General features: G+C 43.6%; 1 protein-coding gene across 5 annotated transcripts in view; it reads right to left on the reverse strand.

Annotated features, from left to right (window-relative positions):
• Positions 1-546: 546 nt before the first annotated feature.
• The window catches only part of LOC138774143 (otolith matrix protein OMM-64-like), a 39,094-nt gene continuing 21,127 nt past the window's right edge, over positions 547-18,513 (reverse strand). For 2 of the 5 annotated variants that reach the window (XM_069954754.1, XM_069954749.1), the window contains 29 exons: positions 17,238-17,262; positions 15,709-15,727; positions 15,263-15,298; positions 14,974-15,012; positions 14,164-14,214; positions 13,944-13,994; positions 13,390-13,422; positions 12,394-12,435; positions 11,449-11,499; positions 11,238-11,285; positions 11,111-11,152; positions 10,979-11,020; positions 10,153-10,203; positions 9,932-9,973; positions 9,633-9,662; positions 9,256-9,304; positions 6,469-8,855; positions 6,297-6,360; positions 6,077-6,176; positions 5,860-5,995; positions 5,416-5,731; positions 5,243-5,308; positions 5,011-5,122; positions 4,764-4,904; positions 3,521-4,634; positions 3,351-3,414; positions 3,120-3,231; positions 2,875-3,010; positions 547-916 (listed from right to left, as the gene is read on the reverse strand). In XM_069954754.1, the coding sequence (XP_069810855.1) occupies positions 9,259-9,304; positions 9,633-9,662; positions 9,932-9,973; positions 10,153-10,203; positions 10,979-11,020; positions 11,111-11,152; positions 11,238-11,285; positions 11,449-11,499; positions 12,394-12,435; positions 13,390-13,422; positions 13,944-13,994; positions 14,164-14,214; positions 14,974-15,012; positions 15,263-15,298; positions 15,709-15,727; positions 17,238-17,262 (648 nt within the window). In that variant the 3' untranslated portion in view covers positions 547-916; positions 2,875-3,010; positions 3,120-3,231; ... (9 more) ...; positions 6,469-8,855; positions 9,256-9,258. Of the gene's footprint in view, positions 917-2,874; positions 3,011-3,119; positions 3,232-3,350; positions 3,415-3,520; positions 4,635-4,763; positions 4,905-5,010; positions 5,123-5,242; positions 5,312-5,415; positions 5,732-5,859; positions 5,996-6,076; positions 6,177-6,296; positions 6,361-6,468; positions 8,856-9,255; positions 9,305-9,632; positions 9,663-9,931; positions 9,974-10,152; positions 10,204-10,978; positions 11,021-11,110; positions 11,153-11,237; positions 11,286-11,448; positions 11,500-12,393; positions 12,436-13,389; positions 13,423-13,943; positions 13,995-14,163; positions 14,215-14,973; positions 15,013-15,262; positions 15,299-15,708; positions 15,728-17,237; positions 17,263-18,513 lie in introns of all 5 variants that reach the window. The other 3 variants (XM_069954751.1, XM_069954750.1, XM_069954753.1) reach the window with 3 other exon arrangements.

Consider the following 18,513-nt stretch of genomic DNA (forward strand, 5'->3'; position numbering starts at 1 on the left):
TGTGAACTCTACTCTGTTCATATCCAGACCACATTTTATTATCTTATCAAGAAGAAGAATACTAAGTGCTTCACCAGTATTATCTGAAGGTCAGTCGGCAATGACATGCTCATCGGCTGGAAGCTGTTTTGTGACATCTACAAACCTAAGGCTGCGTTTACACAGAAAGATTTACCTGACAGATTTTTTAAGCCAAAGCCAGGAACACACTATAAACAGTGAACCAGTCATAAAGGAGATTTCCCTTTTTGCAATTCCATTCCTGGCTTTGGCTTAAAAAATCTGTCAGATAAATCTCTCTGTGTAAACGCACCACTAGGGTATATGATAGCTGCTCAACATGATTATTTTGCATTCTGTAACCTGTGTAATATGGTGTTTCTCAGTTAAGAGACCATTAAATTGATCATCTTATTTTGAATAAGATTACCATAGTAATGGGTAGAAATATCTTCAGACATCACTCTAAATGATCTTTCATTACAACCTAAAAGTTTACAAGAATGAGACCAAACGAGTTGCCATTATTGAGTGTATATGGTTTATTTGATGACCCTCAGAATGGCCAATTTTGTTTCTAAACATCTCTCCATTTGGTTTCTTCATTTCTCTGGATTTGTAGCGGTTTCCCTCTTCTCAGGTTTCTTCTGCATGATTCCACCTCTGGCGGTAAGAATGTGGTCAGAGAAGAGTAATACGTCACTAGGTATTCTCCAGTATGCTGCCATTTATTATGTGATCTTGGGCTGAGGTCAGGCAATGTACAGCAGAAGCTGGAAACTTTCTCAGGAGACAAAGAAAATCTTCTTCTTTAGGTGAAAACATCGTTGTTGCTTTTGCAGCTTTCTCATCTACACATTTTTGCTGTTTCCTTTCTGCTTTGTGCGTCTGTAGGTTTTTGGAGCCATTTATGTTGCTTTAAAGAAAACAAAAACTATAGGTAACTAAAGATGTAATGTCACCTTCTGTTTGTTTCAATAATACAAAGAATTGTATTCACTTTTACATTCATTGCTATGAACATTGTGGGGTCAGGTATGAGGCTGCCAAAGTGGAATCTAAATAAAGATGTGAGCCAGGGTTGTGCTAAAGTTTTAGTGTAAAACTCTGTCTCAAAGTAAGTAAAATAGGTGACGTAATGTTAGACTAGACAGTGTAAGTGTGCCTGAGATTTATGCTTTTGCATCAGCCACAGTGATAAATCTGGTACGATTTTAAGACAGTCAATTCAAAGTTTGTAAAGTTTGTTAAAGGGGTACTCCAGCGGGGGGGCACTTTCTCGCTGGGAGTGGGGAGGAGGTGGCCGAGGGAAAAGACCTCCACTCACCTCGCCGGTTCCAGCAGCGGGTCCCACATCGCGGCGCTCCGGTGCCCGGTTCCCGGTCGCTTCTGGGTGTCTGGCGCGGGCTTGAGACATGACGTCTCAGGTCCGCTCAGCCACTCAGTGAAGGAGGCGGGAACCGTTTCAAGTCCGCTTGGATCCCGCCTCCGTCACTGAGTGGCTGAGCGGACCTGAGACGTCACGTCTTAGGCCCACGTCAGACACCCGGAAGCGGCCGGGAACCGGGCGCCGCAGCACCGCGATGCGGGACCCACCGCTGAAAAAAGTGCCCCCCCCGCTGGAGTACCCCTTTAAGTTTGTTAGAAAATGTGCCCTGCACAACCCGTTTAAGGCTATGTTCACACTACGTACGTAGTTTGCGTACAATGGAAAGTATACGATGTATGGCTGCACAGTTCACACTACGTACGAACTTACGCCCGGATTGTACGTGGCGCCGTAAAAAAATGAACCAGACCATTTTTTGAGGACAAAAATGCTGTAACTTACGCCCGTAGCGTAACATGCGGTCCCGTACGGAGTGGTGATTTCTTCATTTTGTAAGCTTTTTGTGCCGATCCAAAAGGTTTTGTGGGGTGTCCTGGGCTAGGCGAAGATTTCCAAGTAAAAGACCGCTGTCAGATCGCTACGTAGGGCGAAGCGTAAGTAGACTACGGGCGTAAGTTCGCGGTTCGGACGTAGCCGTAGCAACTTGCGTAAATTCCCGGCCGGAGTTTAACACGTATATGTCCGGCCACGAAAATATGTGTGAACATAGCCTTAATATGTATTCTTTAGAACTCTATCTATCTTCTTTCATAAAGGTATACAATTTTATAACTTTTTTTACTATAACCATTTTTTAATGGTTTCATTGTCTGGTAGCAGTAAGGAGCATGGCCAGTGGCTAGTGGCTGTGTCTGGAACTGCAGGGCTTTAAAAGCCCCGATCCAGACAAAGTTAGATATAATTAATGCTGCTGTGTGCATTGTTAGCGATACTGAGCCTCCCTTAATGTCTATTTAATGCATATTAGCATTAGGTTAGACATTACAACTTGGGAAGCGTCCTGTGTCACAGTTTTTCCCGTCCACTCAGCTTCACTATGCCAGAGCTGCAGCGCTCCTGACACAGACAGCTTCCCCAGTTGTAATGTTTATACTATTCTAACACTTCACTATGGAATAGTTTGATTATACAGTACATACTCCGTCTCTGCAATACATACATATTGTACTGCAATGAATGGTCAGAGCACTGCTCTTGTATTACAACCCGCTCTGACAGTGGTGAGTATGGTGTACAGATGAATAAATGGCACAGAGCTCAGCTCAGAGCTGCTACCTGTTTTAGGAATTCCGATTCTCATCACTAAACACCCTTATAACAATAATAATTATAATGAAGTGCTGTGTTTGTCACTGCTGGACCTACCAAGACAGAAGATAAAGGAAATCCAGGAAAGGACACTGGATGGGGACGGGCTGGGGACCCTCTGGAATTGCTATAGAAGTAATGTAACTGGCTGGGCAGCAGTTAGCCTTCATATTTACCTTTCATATGAGCATCGTGGATGGTTCGCAGACTGGATGGCTGGCGGGTTAGCTAGTCGACTGGCTACGTAGATGTCCGGCTTTCTGACGGGATGCCTGGCTTGCAGGTTGACTTGATGGCTGGTTACTGCTGGACCTACCAGGAAAAAAAAATAAAATCATGTCACTGGAATCCAGGAAAGGACAGGGGACTGGGCTGGGGACCATCGGGAATTGCTGTAACTGGCTGGGCAGCCTGTATTTACCTTTCATTCAGGTGAGAATGATGGCTGGCTGGTTAGTAAGATGACTGGATAGCTGGCTGGCTGACTGGATGATTGGCTGATTGTAAGGCTGGTTGGTTTGCTACTGCTGGACCTAACAGAACAGAGGATAAAATCATGACATTGGGATTTGGATGGGACTGGGCTGCAGACCTCCTGGAATTGCTATGGGGTACTGTAATCGTCTGGGTAGAACTCAACCTTTATATTTACCTTTCACTCATGGAACAATCACAGCTGGCGAGTTGGATGGATGGCTCACTGATCACTGCTGGACCTACCAGGACAAAAAAAAATCATGCCACCAGGATCCAGTCGGGACCTATTGGAATTGCTATGGGGTTGCTGTAACTTACTAGGCAGCATGCAGCACTTGTATTTACCTTTTCCACATGTTAGAATCAAGGCTGTCTGTCATGATCGCGCCTGAAAAGGCATCAGTGCCACCCTCTGCTGCGAAGTTTCGACCTTTGCGCCAAAGACTGCGCTTTTGGCCATGATCCTTTCCTTGTTTTACTGTGTTTTCTGCTTGTGTCTTCTGTGTTCCGGTCCATGTTTTCTTAGTTCTCCCTGCACCTTCCTTGCTGTGGTCTGTTTACTGATTGTGTCTGCTGTGTTGTGATTGACAGGTCTCTTCACCTCTGGCTTTCTGTGATTCTCTTGTGTGTTTCTCCTGCTCAGCCTATCTGCTTGGAGTCCAGAACTTCTGTTTCCTTATAAGCTTCTCCCTTCACTCTGGGCTCTTGATAGCCTTGTCCAGCTTGTCTGTTCTGCTAGATCCAGCCTTTTGCCTTTTTGTCTGTTTTCCTGATCCTTTTGCTTGTTTCTTGCCTTTGTCTTTTGGTTCAGTGTTCCTTGACTTGTCCTCTAGTTACCTGGTTATTGTCTCTGGTTTCAGTTTCACCGTGTTCCTTGTTTACTGTCTGTAATTGCGTATAGTTCCTTGTACCTTTTTCTTGTATCTCCGTTCCGTGTTTTTTAGTGTTTCTGACCTGGATTTCATGACCTCGACTTTGCTTGTGGATTCTGACTCTGTACTTCTGCTGCCCGTTTGTTGCCAACCTTGCCCGCCGACTATTCTTTATTGTGTTAGTTTGCCTCGTCTTGTTTTGTGTTTGCACTTACTGCAGCGCAGGGAACGCAGCCCAGTTGCGGACGGTCGTTTAGGACCTGCTCTGCAAGTAGGTAGGGACAGTGTGGGGGGTCTTAGCCATAGGGCCCACTTGTCCTGTGTGTCTTTATTCCCTGGGGCCCTGACACTGTCTGGCTGTTGTATGGCTGGCTGGTTGGTTAGCAGACTGGACGGCTGACAGTCTGGATTCCTGGCTGGTTGGTTTGCTGCCTTATTAGCTGGCTGACTCACTAGCTGGCAGGATGGTTGGTTGACTGGCTAGCATGCTGGCTAGCTGAAAATAAGGTCTTTGTATTGCCTGCACAGATGTGGGTTGATTAGTTGACTGACTGGATAGCTGGCTGGATGGTTGGCCACTGCTGGATCTACCAGGATAGAAGATAAAATTGTGCTATTTAGATCCAGGAAAGTACATGGGGATATGGCTGGGGACCATCTGGAATTGCTATGGCAGTGCTGTAACTGGCTGGGCAGCAATCAGCCTTCATATTTACCTTTCATATGAGCATCATGGATGGTTGGCGGGCTGCATGGCTGGCGGGTTAGCTAGTTGACTGGCTACATACAGTAGATGTCTGGCTTTCTGACAGGATGGCTGGCTTGCAGGCGGACTTGATGGCTGGTTACTGTTGGACCTAACAGGATAACAAATAAAATGATGGCACTGAAATCCAGAAAAGGACATGGGATGAAGACTGGGGACAAAATTGCTGTAAATGGCTGGGCAGCCTTTGTATTTACCTTTCATTCAGATGAGAATGATGGCTGGCTGGTTAGTTAGATGGCTGGATAGCTGGCAGACTAAATGGTTGGCTGATTGGAAGGCTGGCTGGTTGGTTTTCTGCTGCTGGATCTACCCAAACAGAGGATAAAATCATGACTTTGTGATCTGGATGGGGACTGGACTGGGGACCTCCTGGAATTGCTATGGGGTACTGTAACTGGTTGGGTAGCTCTCAGCCTTTGTATTTACCTTTCACTCATGGAAGAATCACGGCTGGCTGGTTTGCTGGCCGGTTGGATGCTGGCTCAATGACCACTGCTGGACAAAAAATAAAATCATGCCACCGGGATCCAGTGGGGACCTTCTGGAATTGCTATGGGGGTGCTGTAACTTAATAGGCAGCATGCAGCACTTGTATTTACCTTTCCCACATGTAAGAATCTGTCTGGCTGTTGTATGGCTGGTCGGTTGTTGGCAGACTGGACAGATGACTGTCTGGATTTCTGTCTGATTGGATGGCTGGGAGACAGGACAGCTAGATGGCTGGCACAATAGACAGCTGGCTGGCTGGATTCCTGGCTGGTTGTCTTGCTGCCATACTAGCTGGATTCCTGTCTGTCTGACTCACCGGTTGGCTGGCTAGCTTACTGGCTAGCTGAAAAGGTGGTCTCTGTATTGTCTGCTCAGATGTGGGTTGATTAGTTGACTGACTGGATGGATGGTTGGCCATTGCTGGACCTACCAGGACAGAAGATACAATTATGACATTGAGATCCAGGAAAGGACACTGGATGGGGATGGGGACTTTCTGGAATTGCTATAGCAGTAATGTAACTGGCTGGGCAGCACTAAGCCTTCATATTTACCTTTCATATGAGCATCGTAGACGGTTTGCGGGCTGCATGGCTGGCAGATTAGCTAGTTGACTGGCTACATAGATGTCTGGCTGTCGGACAGAATGGCTGGCTTGCAGGCTGACCTAATGGCTGGTTACTGCTGGACCTAACAGGAAAAAAATAAAATAAAATCATGCCACTGGAATCCAGGAATGTACATCGGTTGGGAACTGGCCTTTGTACTTACCTTTCATTCATGTGAGAATGATGGCTGGCTGGATAGCTGGCAGGCTGACTGGATGGTTGGCTGATTGGAAGGATGGCTGGTTGGTTTGCTGCTGCTGGACCTAACAGAACAGAGAATAAAATCATGACATTGGGATCTGGATGGGGACTGGGCTGGGGACCTCCTGGAATTGCTATGGGGTACTGTAACTGGCTGGGTAGCACTCAGCCTTTGTATTTACCTTTCACTCATGGAAGAATCATGGCTTGCTGGCTGGATGGTAGGCTCACTGACCACTGCTGGACCTATTAGGACAATAAATAAAATCATGCCACCGGGATGCAGTGAGGACCTCCTGGAATTGCAATGAGGGTGCTGTTACTGGCTAGGCAGCATGCAGCATTTGTATTTACCTTTTATACATGTGAGAATCATGGCTGGCTGGCTAACCGGACAACTGGTTGGCTGGCTGACAGGCTGGACAGCTTGCTGGATGGCTTGCTGGATGACTTGCTGGATGGCTTGCTGGATGGCTGGCTGGATGACTTGCTGGATGGCTGGCTTGCTTTCTGGATGGCTGACTGGCTGTCTTGCTGGCTGCATAGCTGACTTATCCGCTATCTGGCAGGATGGTCCACTAGATAGCTGGCTGGATGGCGTGCTGCCTGGATGGATGGCTTGCTGGCCGTACGGTTTACTTGCCCGCTAGCTGGCAGGATGGCCGACTACATAAATGGCTGGCTAGCTATCTGGCGGGATAAATGGAAGGCTGGCTGGCCAGATGACCGGATGGACAGCTAGCTGACTGGTTAGCTTACACAAGCAGGACTCTCTCCAGATTGAAATGAGCACTGCTGCTTTATGTGCCCACATAACTTGCGTCTATTGTCAGGGCAGGCAGTTGATTTCAGAGCAACAGTGTCAATCTGTGCATACTTAGACATACTCTGCTGCTCAATGGCTATCATTACTGTATGTAAATTAGTGCCACTCACTGAGGTTTCGTTCTGCTACCACCCGTCTCAACACAAGACATATTCCGCAGCAGTGCACAGATGGCAGGGATGTCTGATTATGTTGCCAGAGTGACTGAGTGACTACTTGGGCCCCCATACCCCAGCATATCTTTGGCGCTCTGGATGGTCGCACCCTGGTGTTAGTAAGTCCCTCTCCTGTCCCAAATGAGGCACCTGATTCTCTTTTTAATGTTTGTGGCCCATCTTTCAGACACCTCTTGGTATTAAGGGAATTCTGTCCTCCAGTTTATGACTTTAAAGGATGCCTCTTCTTACCCCGTATAAGGCAAATACAACCTCCAGATGGTAAAGGCGCCTGATTTGCCTCTAGATGTTATGGGCGCCCCCTCCAGACTCCACTAGGTGTTAAGTGAGTCTTTACCTCCAGTATTTGATGGTAAAGTGGGGTTCCTCCTCCCCCATATGAGGTATATGGTCCCTCCTGCTGGTAACAGCGCCCCATTTACCTCACGATGTTTAAAGGTTTATCCAGGAATCTGAAAAGGTAACACCTTTCCTCTCTCCCTGGTCGCTAAACTCCAGATTAACTTTGTCTCAGTCTGATACTTTTTTATCTGGCCGAAAGGGATGAGGGTGAGATAACTACTATGTTGTAATCACTGCATGTTGGTGAAACCAGGCTCACCGCCGTGGCCAAGGTATACATGATGTTTTGAGAACATCAGCAACATTGTGTGTACATTAGCCACCACTGGTTTATCCAACATGCAGCGATCGCAACACAGTACTCACCGCATCATCTCATCCTGACCCCTTCACGTCAGATGAGAAGGTAAGCTGCTGAGAGTAAGTAATGGAGGAAAGTGGCTGAGGATTGAGGAAAGGCAATACCTCTTCAGCTGTCTGGACAACCTCTTTAACGGCGCCACCTCCGGACTCAATCTGGTGTTAAAAGAATCCTTACCTCCAGTATTTGATGTTATTGTGGGGTTCCTCCTCCCCCATAAGAGGCAAATGGCTCCTCCTGCTGGTAACGGCGCCCCATTTACCTCACGATGTTTCAAGGTTTATGCAGGAATCTGAAAAGGTAATACCTTTCCTCTCTCCCTGGTCGCTGACCTCCAGATTAGCTTTGTCTCAGTCTGATACTTTCTTATCTGGCCGAAAGGGATGAGGGTGAGATAACTACTATGTTGTGATCACTGCATGTTGGTGAAACCAGGCTCACCGCCGTGGCCAAGGTATACATGATGTTGTGACAACATCAGCAACATTGTGTGTACATTAGCCACCACTGGTTTATCCAACATGCAGCGATCGCAACACAGTACTCACCGCATCATCTCATCCTGACCCCTTCACGTCAGATGGGAAGGTATGCTGCTGAGAATAAGTAATGGAGGAAAGTGGCTAAGGATTGAGGAAAGGCAATACCTCTTCAAGTCCCCTAATAACCGCTTTACAGGCACCGCCTCCAGACTCCACTAGATCTTAAGGGAGTCCTTACCTCCGGTATTTGATGGAAAAGTGGGGTTCCTCCTCCCCCAGATGAGGCAAATGGGTCCTCCTGCTGGTAACGGCGCCTCATTTACCTCAAGATGTTTCAAGCGCCACCTCCAAACTCCACAAGATCTTAAGGGAGTCCTTACCTCCAGTATCTGATGGTACATTGGGGTTCCTCCTCCCCCATATGAGATAAATGTTTCCTCCTGATGGCATTGACACCTAATTTACCTCTAGATGTTACAGGTGTCTCCTCCTTCTCCAGACACTTCAGATGTTAGGGGTGTCTTCTCCTCCTCCTGCCGTTGGCACTGTGTTACCTGGATAAGAGATATACCAAACAAACTATTAACAAAATATCAGTCAGAAAAGTAAAATAAATAAATACATAAATAATATAAAGATAAGTACAATAAGAGCCAGTTCACACTACGGAATTGGCACGGAGATTCCGCTCGGAACCAAATCCCGCCTGCTATCTCTTTTCAATGGGAGGCGTTGCCTGTCTCCGCTGTCCACGCCTCTCCTTTCAAAGAATTGACATGTCAATTCTTTTAGCAGGGAGGCGTGGAGAGCGGAGACGTGCGAGGCTTCCCATTGAAGGAGATAACAGGTGAGATTTGTTGCAGAGTCTGCTGATGGGGGTTCCGAGCGTAATCTCTGTGCCAATTCCATAGTGTGAAAGGACCTAAGAAAAACAGTGAAATTTTGGTAACTCACCTTTTAGTCGTCTTTGATGTTACAGCAGCAGCAGAACAGTGCCCGAATTCTACAAAACAAAGAGAAAATCCACCATAACTTTCCTGAGATCAGACATATCTTCTGGTGACACATAGTGATGGGAGAATAGATGTTACACTGGAGAGAAGGGAGTCAGATATGTCCCTATCAGTGGGATGTAGATGGGGCACGGGGCGGCTGTGTTATGTACAGGAGTTCAGGTATGGGCAGTACAGTGCTGGGTACACTATGTGTGTTAGGCCACAATAGAATCAAACTGTTCCCAATTATCAAGTATAAAAAAGAGGAAGACTCTAGATGAATGTTCACCCCTTAGTATAAAGATATCATGTAAGGAGATTATAATTTGTATTTACCTGTCCATGATGGTTCTCCTGCTGCTGCTCCTAAGAAGAAATAGGAAAAAATAAATGGTTAATTTAAGAAAACCAGAATCGCCGAGCACATTACTTGTAGCCAGGAGAATAACACTTACAGCTATGTATATTATAATAATTCTATCCTTACAGTATGTATGAGCGACTCTATCCAATCCTACAGTAATATATAGTCACCAATTATAGGGAAACTATCAGCAGGTTAGAAGCATCTGACTTGCTGATATGTGTTATTGCAGGTGTATGGCCAAACAAAGTCAGTGCCATTTATAGCTCACCTTGGGGTGGCGCTGATCTCCTCCTCCTCTTCATCCACTTCCCTGTATATATAACATAAAACAGCTCATATACAAATATATAGTTATTATGGATATGTCATTGACTGATATTGACTTGGGTGAGGAGTTTATAAGGCAGTGACATAGCATAAAAGGACTCTTTATATCTACCCATAGACAGCAGTAGTATGATTTCAGCTCTGCTCCTTCTTCATACTTACAGTATGGTGTCCAGACTAGGGCTCCCCTGGTGTATTGGGTAGGCGTAGTCTCTGTAGCAATAAACATGGCTGTGGTTAGGGTTGTTGACACTATGTGCTATCTAAAAATTACATTAAATCTCATCTATTGCAAAGTGTCACTAATATATGACCTTAAACCCCAGGATTTATTCCATGTAAATTCCCATTATGTTTTATGCTGCTTGAACCACAAATTATAGTGGTGATGCCCATTGGCTTCTCTGCCCATGAACCTTGATTGATTGATTTCTCCTTATACTCAAACCGGGAGAGATCTATTAATGGAGAAGCATGTGGATCCTGCCGAGATGATTAATAGTTCGGGCAGTATAAACACATCTTTTTAATACTGACACACTATTGGTGCCTTCTTCACTATGCTTCTATTATGAAGCAAAAAAAATATAGAAATAATACAAATTATAGGGCTAATAGTCACCCCTGCATGTGCAGCTCATTTGAGCAATAACTTGCCTATAAGACTAGCCCTAGTTATAAGATTTCATGCTGCTGGATACGTTCCTTCAAAGACTTTCTTTTTTGTTTTAGCAAAAAATGTCAGTTTTTTTATATTGACGGCTGCCAGTGATGATCATTATTAATGACCGTCATTATCAAAAAACATAGCCAAAAGGTGAACCAGGGACTAAAAGTCACACATTTTTTAGCAAGTAAACAGTTGCACAAAAAATGTTAACTTTTTAACACCAAAACCTAGGAGTACGCTCTTGATAATTTCCCACCAATATATTTGAAGGAGATAAATCATCTTAAATGGCTTCATTTTTTACAATGGTTTACTTACCCATCCAGCTCGTTGTCTCTGTCCTTTTCGGTGTCTTCGGTCCTGATAGTTACAAATTAGAAAAGATATTGAGAACCCAACTACAAGAGACATTTATATTACAATGATTACATATTACAATCATTTACTTACACGTCCAGTTCGTTGTCGTTGTCCTCTTTGGTGTCTTCGGTCCTGTTAGTTGCAAAATAGAAAAGATATTGAGAATCCAACTACAAGAGGCATTCATATTACAAAGTCAGTGCCTTTTATAGCTCACCTTGGGGTGGCGCTGATGTCCTCCTGCTCTTCCTCCTCATCAACTTCCCTGTATATATAATATAAAACAGCTCACATACAGATATATAGTTATTATGGAAATGTGAAAATAAAGAGACTTGGGTTGGCAGTGACATAACATAATGGAGTCATTATATCTACCCATACACAGCAGCAGTATGATTACAGCTCTGCTCCTTCTTCATACTTACACAATGGTGTCCAGACTAGGACTCCTCTGATGTACCGGGTAGTCGTAGTCTCTGTAGCAATAAACATGACTGTGGTTAGGATTGTGGACACTGTGTCCTATCTAAAAATTACATTAAGGGTACGTTCACATGTACCGGATCCGCAACGGATTTCACACTGCGAGTTAGCAGCGAAATCCGCTGCGGATTCAGTAGGGTGAAGGTGAATGGGTCCCATACGTGTGAACGTATCCTAAATCTCTAATAAATCTATTGCAAAGTGTCACTGAAATATGACAAACCCCAGGATTTATTCCTCTTAAATTCCCATTATGTATAAAGAACCTGTCATCACTTTTATGCTGCTTGAACCATAAATTATAGTGGTTATAGTTACTTCTCTGCCCATGAGCCTTGATTGATTGATTTCTCCTAATACCTAAACAGGAAAAGATCTATCAATCAATAGAGAAGCATGTGGATCCTGCCCGGATGATTCATAGCTCGGGCAGCATAAACGTGATTGTTCTTTTTAATATTGACACACTATTGGCGCCATCTTCATCAGCATTATCCGTCTATTATGAAAGAAAAATATGGAAATAATACGTATTATAGGGGTAATAGTCTCTCCCGCAGGTGCAGCACATTTGTGCAGTAAGTGACATATAATAAATGAATCTTGCCTATAATACTAGCCCTAATTATAAGAATTTATGCTGCTGGACACAACTTGAGGGATACGTTCCCACAACGCTTTTCCTCTTTTTTAATTAAAAAAAAAAAAAGGGCAGTTTCCTGATAATGAGGACATTATCAAAAAACATAGCTGCAAGGTGAACCAGGAACTAAAAGTCTCAAATTTTATAGCAAAAAAACGACTGCACCACAATTTGCGACTTTGTGTTTGAAGGAGATGAAAAATCTTCAGTGGCTTTTACAATTTTTTTACAATGATTTACTTACTGGTCCAGTTCGTCATCTTTGTCCTCTTCGGTGTCTTTGGTCCTGTTAGTTGCAGAATAGAAAAGATAATGAGAACCTAACAACAATAGAAATTTATATACACTACTATAGTGCACAGGGCTGAGAATAAAGGTACATTTCTTACTTTCATTCTCATCACTGATTTCGTGTAATTTGTTTATTATCCTTATGCTAATGAGGTGGTTTGGTGCACTGTGGGACGGGATTTCCACTATCAGTTACCAATCCCCCCCAGCCTGCCCGCCCCTCCCTTCCAATGAATATGTATTCTGTACTCTGCAGTGATGAGCGCCGGAGTGATGTCCCTGCAGAGTGCTGGAAGTTTATTCATTAGAATAGGCGGGTGGGCCGGCTGTAGCAGATCAGTGCACGGAGAGTGGTAGTCCCACCACCAGTGCCATCAAACTGTCTCATTTTCATAGGGATTTATAAAAAAATAAATGGTGTCGAGGATGAAGATAAGAAACTTACCTTCATCCTCAGCCCCCCTGAGCTGTAGGGACATATCAGTAGGTTAGGTGCATCTAATCTGCCGATAGTTTCCCTTTAACCACAGCAGAATTATAGACTTCATTTAGTCCATCTGGGCCATCAACAATGTAATATAAGAACGCTACACTATAGTTATAGTAACACATAGAATAAGTATGTGTAATATGCATTGATGTACATAGAGAAATATCAGCCCATAGATAAGCAGTCATTTTGTGCATTCAGAGAAGGTCCCTATACGCTATATATACCTTGGCCGGCTGTGCCCCACAGTGTAAGGTGTATGGGACTCTCCCAAACAACCGCAACAGATGATGCTGGTGGTGATAGCCCTAATTATAAGATTTCATGCTGCTGGACACAGCTTCAGGGGTGCTTGAACAACAATTTGCGACTTTTTCGCACAAATACTCAGGACCATATTCTTATAACACCCCCACCCATCTTCAATGGCTTCATTTTTTTTTACAATGATTTACTTACTCGTCCAGTTCGGTGTCTTCAGTGTCTTCAGTCCTGTTAGTTGCAGAATAGAAAAGATATTAAGAACCCAACAACAATAGACATTCATATACACTACTATAGCGCACGGGGCGCTGAGGATAAAGGCACGCCTCTTACCTTTATCCTCTGCACCTTTTTTATGTAATTTGTTGTTTAGTTCATATGCTAATGAGGTGGTTTGGTGCACTGGGGGCGGGACTACCACTATCAGTGCACAAATCCCCCCAGTTGTAAGGTATATGGGACTGTCCAGAACAACCACGACAGATGATGCTGGTGGTAATAAGGGTTGGGTGTGAAGGATAATCACCCCAACCCCTTTGTTTAGGGAGAGATAAGCCGTTGTCAGAGCAGTCTGGCTGCAGCTTATTCCTCCCCATAGAGAATACAGGAATGCTCGGCTATGTCAAAGCTTCCTGTGTGTGGGGAGAACGGGCAGAAGGCGGAAAAGAAAACTGGCAGCTAAACACTCTTTCAGCCCCCACATATTGAAGGTATTTGGCCACATAAAGTCACTGGCTTTTTTTGCTCACCGTGGGGTAAGGATGATGTCCTCCTCGTCGTCCTCCTCTTCATCAACTTCCCTGTATATAATACAAACAGCTCAAATACAAATATATAGTTATTATGTGTATGAGATATATAGAGACTTTGGTGGGGAGGGCAAAACAGTGACATAACATAATGGAGTCATTATATCCACCCATAGACTGCAGCAGTAGGATTTCAGCTCTGCTCCTTCTTCTTACTTACCAGATGGTGTACAGACTGGGGCGCCATTGGTGCAGGGGGTATTTGTTTCCTCTGTAACAATAAACAGGTAGACAGGGATTAGGATTGATGTCATTGTGTCCTGTTTAAAATTTACTGAAAATCTCATCTGTTGCAATGTCTCAATAAGATATGAGCTTCAACCCCAGGATTTATGTCTCTTAAATTTCCATAAGGTATTAAAGGGAAACTATCAGTAGATTAGACAAATCTAACCTGCTGACAGCCCCCTATAGCACCGGGGACGCTGAGGAGGAAGGTATGTGCCTTACCTTCCTCCTCTGTGCCGGTCCTGCGCTGTTTGTCGGGGTAAACTGAGCAGCCTTAGGAGCACTGCCGCAACATCCGGCCCGAACCATCTAATGGTGCGGCAGTGCTCCTAAGGGTGCTCGAAGTTAACCTTGACAAACACTGCAGGACCAGCACAGAGGAGGAAGGTAAGACACATACGTTCCTCCTCAGCGTCCCCGGCGCTATAAGGGGCTGTCAGCAGGTTAGATTTGACTAAATTGCTGATAATTCCCCTTTAAAGAGAACGACAAATTATAGTGGTGACCCCCAGTGTCTTCTCTGCCCATGAGCTTTGAATGATGGATCTCCCCTTCTATCCAAACAGGGAAAAGATCTATCAGTCAGCGAAGAAGCATGTGGATCCTGCTCAGGTGATTCATAGTTCGGGCAGCATGGATTTCATGTTTTTCTTTAATATTGATTCAAATCCCAGAAAATTCTGATGTCCATTTGCCCGCCCCCCCCAAAAAAATAAATAAATAAAAGTGTTGTGATAGATACCTGTATACTCTCGGCGCATATTTCACTTCCATCAGCCATCTATTAGGAAAGAGGAAAAATATAGATATAATACGTATTATAAGGGTAACAGTCACTCCTGCAGGTGCCGCACATTTCTGCAGGACGTGATATGTAATAAATGATCCTGAGACTAGAAAACAAGAGATTGCTTATAACTTTGCCAATCTTTGATAAACCCAGGACTACTCTCTTTATAAATTTCCCCCAATTGTATTTGAAGGCGATAAATCACCTTCAATGGCCTAATTCTTTACAATGATGTACTTACTCGAAGTCCGGTCCGTCGTCCTCGGAATCTTCGGTCCTGTTAGTTGCAGAATAGAGAAGGTAGTGAGAACCCAATAACAATACACGTCCATCTACACTATTACAGCAGCTTTCTACCATCTAGAGGAAATACAGTTTCTATACTGAGATCCTCGCAGCAATTCTGCAGATGTGATTGTTGTCTATGAGGCTGAAGTTACACTGTGCTTTGTGTTGGTTGCGCTTTCACATCCAGCTGGAGCTGTGGGATGGGTCCTAATGTATCCTGGTCAGATGTCTGATAGGAGAAGGTCCCTCTGATGGCTCTATGGACATGTGGCTATAGACACTGACAATACACTGTATCCAACACTTAGGGAAAAGCTGGGTAAAGTGCTACCGAATCAGTCGGCGCTGTACAGATAAAGCATTATTATTATTATATGTTTCTAGTAAAGATTTACTAACCTGGTTCCTGGTCTCCTAGCTGAAAAAAAAGACACAAACATTATTATTATTATTATTATTATTATTATTATTATTATTATTATTATTATTATTATGAAATAAAAGGTCGCTCATCATGTTGGATAATGGGATCTACATAATATAGTTACATATTAGTGTCTGCATTGTGGTGGTAAGACAAGACCCCTATGTAGTTGTATACAACCAATGCTACATTGCCATAGAGCCCCATCCCCTTAGATAGATGGAGCTGCAGTACTATGTCCTATGGATGTCGGGGAGAGATTACACCTAATTTATTAGATGTTGTCTCTTTATGATTCTGGTGCATTTAGATTGTGTGACTGGATGTCATGTTATTCTGGCTATGAGCAGTCATACATGTTTTTAACCACTCATTTTTGACAAATGAAGATAAAATGGGACAGAACAGCTGTATAATATATTGCCGCTCAGATGTAGAGACAGCAGGGAGTTACGTTCTATACCGGCAGATCTGTGGGCAGGAGGCCTATGATGCTGGTGTCAAAAGTTATACAGATTTGTAAAATATTTCTATTTTATAAAAAATCAAGTCTTCTAGTACTTATCAGCTGCTGTATGTCCTGCAGGAAGTGGTATATTATTTTATATTCCAGTCTAGCGCAGTGCTCCCTGCTGCCAGCTCTGTCTGTGACTGGAAATGCCCAGAGCAGAAGCAAATCCCCATATAAACCTCTCCTGCTCTGGACAGTTCCTATCACAGACAGAGGTGGCAGCAGGGAGCACTGTGGCAGACTAGAAAGAATATACCACTTCCTGCAGGGCATACAGCAGGTGATAAGTAATTCACTAATCTGTATAACTTTCTGGATCAGGAACCTTCAGCCCTCCAGCTGTTGCAGTACTACAGTTCCCATCATGCCCTGATAACCAAAGCTTCTGCTGTCCAGGCATGATGGGAACTGTAGTATTTTAACAGCTGAAGGGATGAAGGTTCCTCATTCCTGTTATAATAAAATGTTTAAAAAATGAGTGTTGGAATAAAGAAAAAAAAATTAAAAAACACAATTCTACAGTTTGTGTTTGTGACTTCAGCATCTGGGGAAATCTGCAATATGTGATGGGATACATGATAGATATGGGATACATGATAGATATGGGATACATGATATGGGATACATGATATGGGATACATGATAGATACGGGATACATGATAGATATGGTATACATGATAGGTATGGGTTACATGATAGATATGGGGTACGTGATAGATATCGGGTACATGATAGATATGGGATACATGATAGATACAGGATACATGATAGATATGGGATACATGATAGATATGGGATACATTATAGGTATGGGTTACATGATAGATATGTTATACATGATAGATATGTTATACATGATAGATATGGGATACATGATAGATATGAGATACATGATAGATATGGGATACATGATAGATATGGGATACATGTGTCTGTAGAAGGGGCTGAACATGAAATCCATGGAGATGGTGTTAGAGAATGACAGAACTCACCCATCAGGTTTCCATGTCCTGAGGCCTGAAATAGCAAATACAGAGAGTAAGCAGAGTATAGGAAGACATGGCTGGGGATAGTGTTTTAGAGCAGCCCATCTACTAGCAGCTACTTTGCCATCTGGATTAATGGGGTACTCCTGAAAAAATCTTTTTCTTTCAAATCAACTGGTTTCAGAAAGTTATACAGATTTGTAATTTGCCTCTATTTAAAAAATCTCCAGTCTTCCAGTACTTATCAGCTGCCGTATGTCCTGCAGAAAATGTTGTTTTCTTTTCAGTCTGACACACTGCTCTCTGCTGCCACCTCTGTCCGAGACAGGAATTTTCCAGAGCAGGAGAGGTTTTCTATGGGGATTTGCTGCTGCTCTGGACAGTTCCTGACATGGACAGATGTGTCAGACTGAAAAAGAATACACCGCTGCAGGACATACAGCAGCTGATAAGTATGGGAAGACTGAAGATTTTAAAACAGAAGTAAATTACAAATCTATGTTACTTTTTGACACCAGTTAATTTGAAAGAAAAAAGATACCCCCTTTAAGGTGGGATATCCAGATGCTGGAACCTGTAAATGTATGAAAAAAAAAACTGATATCTGCTGGGCATCATATGTCCTTCTCTTTCCATCAAATCTATTGGATTGTATGTAGAAGCATCAGGGTGGGGGGAACAAAAAGGAAAAGTACTAACACCCTTCTGGATGGAATCTTTCCTCATATCCTAAATATATTGGATCTTTCCTCATATCCTAAAGTGCAATGATGATTATTTTTAACCCCTAGATGACCCTCGACGTGCCTTTACACCCTGGCCGACTGTCACCAGATGACGCTGGGTATACAGGTAAGTCCAGAATTTATATCCCGATATGAAGCGTGTTATTATTAGTGTGACTGCGGAGGTCCCGATCGATGTGCCGGACCGCCGGAGGTCTCTAACCTTCCTCCGTGTGGTCTGATCGGCGCTCTGTCCATTGAATCTGCCATAGGTAGGCTCAATGAGCAGATTGCTGATAATAATGAATAATGCTATGCCTATGGAATAGTAGTGTACAGTATATGCAATCTAATGATTACACGTAAGAGTCCCCCAAGGAGAACCAATAAATGTCCCCTCCCCCAATAAAGATATAAATCACCCCCCTATCCCATTATACAAATAAAACGTATAAAAGTAAATGAATAAATGAACATATTATATACCGTAGTGTGCATAATTGTCCGATCTATTAAACTATAACAATAGTCATCCTGTACGGTAAACGGCATAAACG

Source organism: Dendropsophus ebraccatus, chromosome 15, assembly GCF_027789765.1.
Source record: "Dendropsophus ebraccatus isolate aDenEbr1 chromosome 15, aDenEbr1.pat, whole genome shotgun sequence".
Lineage (NCBI taxonomy): Eukaryota > Metazoa > Chordata > Amphibia > Anura > Hylidae > Dendropsophus > Dendropsophus ebraccatus.